This window comes from Fopius arisanus, unplaced genomic scaffold, assembly GCF_000806365.1.
Source record: "Fopius arisanus strain USDA-PBARC FA_bdor unplaced genomic scaffold, ASM80636v1 scaffold00078, whole genome shotgun sequence".
Classification (NCBI taxonomy): Eukaryota; Metazoa; Arthropoda; class Insecta; order Hymenoptera; family Braconidae; genus Fopius; species Fopius arisanus.
The window spans coordinates 84936-92552 of record NW_011887817.1 but is presented as its reverse complement, the minus strand read 5'-3'; the positions used below and the strand labels follow the sequence as shown (position 1 = coordinate 92552).

Genomic DNA, 7617 nt, shown 5'->3' with positions numbered 1-7617 from the left:
GCATTATCTTTCTTCGGGTCAAGAATTGTTCCAGGAATTCATCGACTTCTGTATCTCCCGATAAGAATTTCTCAGCTATTTTCTGGCGACGAGGGAGAATACAAATAAAAATCACAATTATCATTTGATAATTGTTTATATAATTGCTTAAATAATTACTTCCGATTCTTCTTCAATTTCCACAGCAGCTCACAGCCTTTCTTTCAGACAGTTCATGTAATGCTTTTTTATTCTCCTCGAGTTGGAGTTGCTTTTCTAGATTGACTTCGGCCAGAGAACGATTTCCAGCGATCAGAACTTCCTTTTCAGATTCCAACTCTTTAAATTAGAAAACCTCACGAAAAGTAAGTAAGTCGCATATCTAATAATAAGACAAGAAAATAATGAGACAACCGCCTTATTATGCATTTATTGTCATCGATTAAATAATTCACCTGTTTTATGTCATTGACAACTTCCTCGAATCTTCCATCATCGTTCAATATTTCTCCCAAATCAGTGTTGCTGAGATGATTCAACATCGACAATGTAGCTAGAATATCCATCGAAATTGATGAATTTACTATTAATTCATTATTATTTATTATTAATAAATGTCATGGTTCTTTTTTGATTCCAGGTTTTTAAATTATAACAATTTCCCATTTATTAACTTAGTGGATTAGGCCTACAGGGGATACCACTTTAAAAAAAAACGCGTCAAGCACTCTACCCCTTGGGTGACGTGGAAAGAGTTTCACTTTAATTACTTGATTTATGAAAAAATAGTCAATACTGGGGAAGAATCTCTCGTATTGAAATAATCATATACCCATTGTTCATTTATGCTTTTGTAGACAATTTTTATGGCATACCTTTTTTTTTCATGTCAATTTGAAGGAAAAAAAATCAAACGGCTCGACTGGCATTCAAATGTAAACGCCAGAAATCGCTGAATTGTGGGGATGAAACGCACATGAGGAGAAGGCGTTATACCGCGCTACGTACGATGTCTACGTACGGTGGTACTTGTCCCCTGTTTTGGTGACGGCGACATCAAAGCTTGGCAATACCTCCCTGTATCATCCCTTACAGGTATCCAAATATTTTTATTTGTAATACCTCGAGAGTCTTGATAATTGTTTAGAATGAGATTAGATAAAGGAAAAGGCACAAAATTGAACACAAAATAACACGAACTGGCTGTCATGAATTATATTTTCTTAAAAAATGAAAATCGAATGTTTACAAGTGGGACGAAAGTAAATTGCTATAAGTATCCCCGAAATTTGAATAATCATTCGAACATTAATTTACCTAATACTTCAGCTTCTTCGAGATGTAACAGAGCCTCTGTCAAAAATATATACTAACTTATGATATACTATTTGTGTCACTTCCTTCCGATTACTCAGTAATCTCAGAGAGGAGCAGATGTTAATCTGTTCCAATCTGCACATCGACGGCTGCTGAAGATGTGTGTGCTACGTTCACCGACAAAAACTACATTTGATATTTTACGGAAATACTTGTACTGGAGAATATAGATAACGCCAAGTGGCGATAGTAATATTGTAAAGCTTCCACATTTATTTTAGTTCGAGCCATTGAAGTAAGTTTGAGACTCCATTAATGTCAGCTGATGTTACTAATCATGACTATTAGACATGTGACGTTTATGAGTTGTTTCAGTCTCAACGTCGTGTTCGCGTTTACGACTGCTCGATGCCTCTGGTGTTTTTGCTCTTGTCTCTCCCTCTGCAGTACTAGAATTAATAAATTCCCAATAAATCATCATGTCGATCGTTCTATCATTATTGATAACGATTGGCTCAAAAGTACATAAAACATTGGCATCATGAGAATCCTAATGATGAGACACTGTTAATGATCACTTAAATCGAGGAATGGTGAAAGAACACATGAATGAACAATATAAAAAAATCTGATGGATCTGTTGCAAAAGGAAAAACATGCCGTTCTCCCTCTCTCGAAGTTTCTCCGGGAATTAATAATAATAGTCGCGACAATGTTTTTTTTTTGCGGTTAATAAAACAAAAAATCTCACAACGTACTTACGTTGTTTACAAACGTCATCACTCTCTTCATAAAATTCATTTTTCTAATTAATACTTTGGGGAGTACCTGCAACGAAGAAAACCACAATATTCCATACCAATATTTTTATGTACTTTGCAATTAATATTTTTGTGCAATAACTTCATATAAAACTTTTCTCAGGAACTGCTCATATTTTGTTATTGTTGAATTATCAATGAAAGATGCTCATGCAGAACTGCACGAATACATTGTGCATGCGAAAATAGTACTGACTCAAGCAGATACGTCAACGTGGGAATGTGTTTGAGGAGAGAACGACAGCAGGACAGCTCCAAAGATGATGATGATGGTGGTGATTCTGTGGAGTTTGTAACAAGCCACACCAGAAGTACAACTCACCTGGAGGAGCTAACATTGGAACTAGGTCTTAGGCTTCTTCTCGCAGATGGTGCCCACCTTGAACGACTACTTTGACGACTACTAAAAGCATTCCCCAATTAACCAACCAAAAATAATAAATAAGTACGAGACATCCTCAAGAACTAGTCACTGGGAAATTAATAAAACGTATCGACAAATCCGTTTATTCAGAATAATGAGTAATAAGATAAAGGGAACAATAGCAGAAATAAAGCAGACGTGAAATTTTCTCCGTAAATGCTTCCTCGTTTCTGATTCCCTGATCATGAATTCTCTATTAATGATTTCTTCTGTTCGTCCCACGTCTGTACATATATTCCATAAATTGATTAATATTTGTAATAGCTAGAAATTCGTGCAGACAATTAATAAAATAAGAGACGTTATAAATTCGAGATAGAAGAGAATTTAGAATTTTGTCGAGTACTTGAAAAATTGTAGGGTGCAGTGAAATGAGCTGTATTCTACTATGTGTAAAAAATTCGATTGAATTGATTTTTTATTTTTTTAACGAACCTTGAAGAACCGTCAGTGAGAGCAAGACGTCTGGGCTCCGAGCGTTTTCTGTGCTGGGAGCCATGCTCATGTCCAATAGCACGATCACTGCGATGTCCACGTGAGCCTCTGGCGCGATGCTCCCATTCTTGATTGAAAGTGTCTGCCTCTTCTACACATTCAAAATTTAAACAAGAGAAATGCGAATTCACTATTAAACTTTAACAAGTCCATTTAGCTAATAACAAACCCTCTTCGAGATTGATGAATTCGTGATGCTCCTCCTCATCACCATTATTGAGATTCTTTTGTTTTTCAATTACGTGAGCTCTCTCTCCAATGTGATGGCCAATAGCCATTTTCTTGGTTCCAGTGCGAGAGTCATAAACGGACTCTTGAGTTTCCTTAATTCCACCTGGGACAGCTCGAGTTGACCTAGAGGCCTGATACACCTGAGGACGTCCGTCTGGTCCACTTGTGTAAGCCATAATCGAAGTGGAAGACATTCCGTGACAATTTGGATCCTGACCCATATTATCCTGCAATTTCAAGTTCACTCCAATGTTCAACTATTCCTCTGGCGTTGTAAAGTTTTCAACGCTGTCAAGAACTTTCTTTAACTTACGAATTGCGAGAACATGTTGTTCATGTTAAATGGTGGCATTCCGAATCCAAAGGGCATCATTTGGTTGTGACGGTGACGTCCACGTGGCTCTGGTCCCATCAGAGCTGGTCCCATCATTCCGAAGGGATTGCTGAACAGTGAGTTCATCATGCTATTCATGTGTTGCATGGATTGCATGTGAGACCTGATGATGATTTATTGATGATGAAAAAATAAAATCGCATGAACGAAGGGAACTTAAGTCAGCCAAACAGAAAGAAAATTAATTCAATCTTTGATTGATAAACAATTGTCAAATAAAACACGAATAATCTGGTGATCAGTAAAAATTACGGCGTTATTGAAGGGAATAAAAATCTAACAGTTCGATCAAAGATGTCAGACTCCATGATGGAAAAATTCTCAACTTCTGGATTTTGGTCTCTAGGAACGGCGATCGATAAATAAATGAAAAGTGGGAAGTGACAACTGACATTCAAGTGTGAAGGGTCAGCTTCGCCCCTCATGCATAATAAAAAAAAAATAAAGTGATATTATTATTAATTGGGTGTATAAGTCATCATCGTGATATAACCCAACTTGTTATAATCCCAGTAGTAATTACATTACATCCCAAATGAAAGATTAATTTCCCGAATTATGCTTCATATCAATCGGTCAAAGTGTATTTTCTACATAAAACGAACATGACTGACGTTACTCACCCGAAAATAGGGTCATCCTCGAGGTCTCCTAGCATTCCTCCGAACATAGACATTTTTCAGGTGTTAAAGGAATGAATTTTAAATCGCTCGTATCAATGTGACGCAATCACTAGGCAGAACTATCGATTGAAATTATATTTGAGGGGTTACAGAATTTTCTAGATTCTTCAGAACGCGCAAGCAATAACACAAAACCGTGAAATCAGAAAAATAACTATATGTCTTCACAGATGGTGTAAAACTATTGGAAACTCGATTCTGTGCCCTACAACAACGAGCCTGAACGAGTTAGTGGTGCCATAAGCAGCTGACGGCTATGAGTGCAACTAAAAATCATCAACGAACAGATGACAGCGGAATCGAAAACCGTTATTTTCCGTAAACAAAAACCATTACTCATTATTTCCAACAATTAAAATATCACGTTGCACATACAAATAATAGTTTTGACCAACTTATGAGCGTAACGACATGGCGAACGAGTCCATTGCCTCTTCAGCTTCGTTTTTCGAACCCTCGTTGAAATATTCCGAGGAAAATACTCAATTACTTTATCAACACGTCAAAATGGTATGTTTTTTCAAATTAAACTCCTTTTTCATTCGATCGTAGCATAAAATTAATTCAATATTTTATTTTCAGAACCTTCAGGACATCCAAAAAGTTGCCACAGAAATCAACGACAACATGAAGAATCTACAAAAGAATATGTTTGTAACCGTAAAACTATTGAATGCACTCAAGCCTCGTAATGACGATAAAAATGACTGAATCGATATTTTTACTTTATTTTATTCATCGAAGTACATAATGAAAAGGGAATAAAAATGTGTTTTTAAGAGAATGATGAAGTCGAAATTAATTGACAGCGTTCTGCTTTTCCTCCTGGTACATGTAGTGGAGGTCCTTACAGTCTTCGTCAGAAATGTGCACCCAACCAGTTTCTTTCATGTGGTAAACTGAAGTTTTACGATTAAAAATTATCCAGGAATCGATAGACTATATACACATTTAATCGAGCGTTTTTTTACCTCTGATAATGCCTCCAGAATAAGCATCTCTGTGTGTGGCATGGTAAATAGATCTCCTTCCCAGATCATAGGCTTCCTCGTCAGTGAGATTCCAGTTATAACCAGAATCCAAAACTCCAAACGCAAATACTGACCCTGAGCCTACGCTGAACACCTTTCCGGGAGTCCTGGTGCCTTCAGAGTCGACGTAGTAGAGGCCTGGTCCACGTTTATCCCATCCCGCAATCATCATCCCTGAAGAGTCAAAACTATGTAGAGTACCATTTTTTTTAACCTTTATTTTTTTAATCCCTTACCCATGGACAGTCCCATTCCTTTATAATTGTAAACCATGTTGGAGATGAGTTTACTGGCAGCAGCTACTGATATTCGTTCTCTGTTTCTCAATTCGTACATGCGACACTGTTTGGCAAGAACTCGATCCCAGTACACGCAGTCAGCAGCACCACCAGCCAAAGTACCCAGTAAGTAATCATTGATTTCAACGATTTTTTTCATACTCTGAGAGCCTGATAAATGTTTAAATACATGATCAATATCGTTACATTCGTAAATTATTGAGTAAGCCATTTTTACCGATGAATTGACCCCCAGTGGCTCGAGAATCGACAGCCAGGACGACACCCCCTTGGTAACGGAAACCAAGAGTTGTTGTTCCATGATCAAATTTTATTTTCAAGTTCTTGCCATTGTCATCTGGTACACTGGCCAGCTGGGCAAGCCCTTCAGCCGGCTGAAGAAAAAAAAAACGAAAAACAAAGTGTAAAATCAGGAAACCAACAGGAATGATTCTGCAAGTTTTCTGCACATAACCTCACTCACATTTGCGTACGGAGGAACAGCTAAAGACAGGTTATTCCCGAAATTCCTGCTGTAACTGTCAATTTCATTCTGCAGCTGATTTTTATCATCGAAAGATGTGAAATTCACGTAATTATTGAGGCCACAAACTTCAGCGAGCGCCATGATCAGTTGTGCACTTCAAAGATGATATTTACAGCGAATCAGAGTTTATACGGAGATTATAGGAGAGATCAAAGATCTGAGCAAAAAGGATTGACTAAAGTAGAGGCTCAGTTCTGGGAGTTTGAGAGACCTCAATGGCATTGCAGTAGCCGACCCCATAAGAGGGAGGGCGCCACACCCAACGCTGGGATATCTGCTCGTTAGCCGACTCAGCCACTCTTCAGTAGCAGTCTCGCTGCCACCAGGCAATAACAATAAATAAATTGATTCCTCTTATTTTTTATTAAAAAATAATAGCGACTTATAGCTGATGCAGCAGTTTTCGCGAATGAACAGGCATTCGAGCTGACGGGATTAGAAAACAGGACGTAATTCAATGTATCTGATACTCCCATTCCCGTTTCAGAGATCCAATCGAAGTGTTTTTGATGGTTAAGACCAAAATCCACACGCTAAATTCTCTTCAATCTATTATTTTTCACTGACTATTGGATTTTTTGTGATTGCACTGTTTTTTTACGAGATAATTATTTATTAGGTTCAGAAGTTTCGCAGTTATCTTATCTCGTCAAATTGAAACTGCCCGGTTTGCACGGTGTTCTGTGCGCAAGCGCGGAGTATCGCCTGGCGACCCTCCACTCGAGCGCCGTCTCCAACGCCCCGCCATTGTGAGTAGGGAGTCAGTCGTTCGGCGGCAGTGCGTGGAACGGTCGGTCTGTGTCGCGTAGTGAAAATCCGTTAACATCGGGGTCCTAGTACGTGCAGAAAACCGGCGCCGCCTGTGAACATTGAAAATACAAAGTGCGGGACTCAGTGCAAGTGATTTTGGGATGTGAAATTATTTTTTAAACAGTTTATCAGAGTATTTTGAGTGATTGAGATTTTTCGTTTGTTACACTGAACTTCGGTATTGCCGAACGGCCGCCCGGCGTCATTGTGTTTACAAAAATTCCTTTGTCCGTTTCTCGGAATTGTTTAGTGTGTGTTTAGATACGGACTGAAGTGAGAGTGCGAATTGGATTCGAAGGATTACTTTTCTCATTCATCTTATTTTGAATGATTAAAAATATTATTTGATCTTTGATATTATTTTATTGATCTTTGTGGATTTTGAGTTGATAAAACATTCTTGGTTGTGTGGTGAGTGATTAGTGAACTTTTGAACTGTACGAGTGCTGGTGCTTCCAAGCCGACTTCAACCTTTGGCGTCAGAATCACAGTGAGATCTTCAGGATTGGAGGGAATCTTGCAACCGACTGCAAGGTGAGTTTCGTATGCATTTTTTTATGACCTTGAAGCATCATTTTCATTTTATTTTCATGTCATTTTTTTCATT

The 7617-nt window shown here is 38.1% G+C and overlaps 2 protein-coding genes and 1 long non-coding RNA gene across 6 annotated transcripts; all 3 read right to left on the bottom strand.

The window, feature by feature from the left end:
* LOC105270094 (uncharacterized) lies at positions 1-522 on the bottom strand. Its single transcript, XR_892496.1, has 3 exons — positions 435-522; positions 160-361; positions 1-82 (listed from the first exon to the last, which is right to left on the bottom strand). It is a non-coding gene; the product is annotated as an uncharacterized lncRNA (long non-coding RNA).
* A 657-nt stretch (positions 523-1179) lies between these two features.
* On the bottom strand, positions 1180-4538 carry Mlf (myeloid leukemia factor). 4 transcript variants are annotated; one of them, XM_011310795.1, is made up of 7 exons: positions 4285-4538; positions 3581-3764; positions 3206-3494; positions 2977-3127; positions 2440-2520; positions 2059-2124; positions 1654-1745 (listed from the first exon to the last, which is right to left on the bottom strand). In XM_011310795.1, the coding sequence occupies exons 1-6, from the start codon at positions 4335-4337 to the stop codon at positions 2106-2108; spliced, it is 777 nt and encodes a 258-aa protein (XP_011309097.1). In that variant the 5' UTR covers positions 4338-4538; the 3' UTR covers positions 1654-1745; positions 2059-2105. The 4 variants fall into 4 exon arrangements, with proteins under 4 accessions (XP_011309095.1, XP_011309096.1, XP_011309097.1 ...); XM_011310793.1 differs by lacking the exon at positions 2059-2124 and having other exon boundaries at positions 1180-1745; XM_011310794.1 differs by lacking the exons at positions 2059-2124; positions 2440-2520 and having other exon boundaries at positions 1180-1745; positions 4285-4537.
* A 582-nt stretch (positions 4539-5120) lies between these two features.
* Prosbeta5 (Proteasome beta5 subunit) lies at positions 5121-6371 on the bottom strand. Its single transcript, XM_011310798.1, has 5 exons — positions 6138-6371; positions 5892-6048; positions 5612-5824; positions 5316-5549; positions 5121-5243 (listed from the first exon to the last, which is right to left on the bottom strand). Exons 1-5 carry the CDS (start codon positions 6279-6281, stop codon positions 5143-5145), a joined length of 849 nt encoding a protein of 282 aa, XP_011309100.1. The 5' UTR covers positions 6282-6371; the 3' UTR covers positions 5121-5142.
* Positions 6372-7617: the final 1246 nt, after the last annotated feature.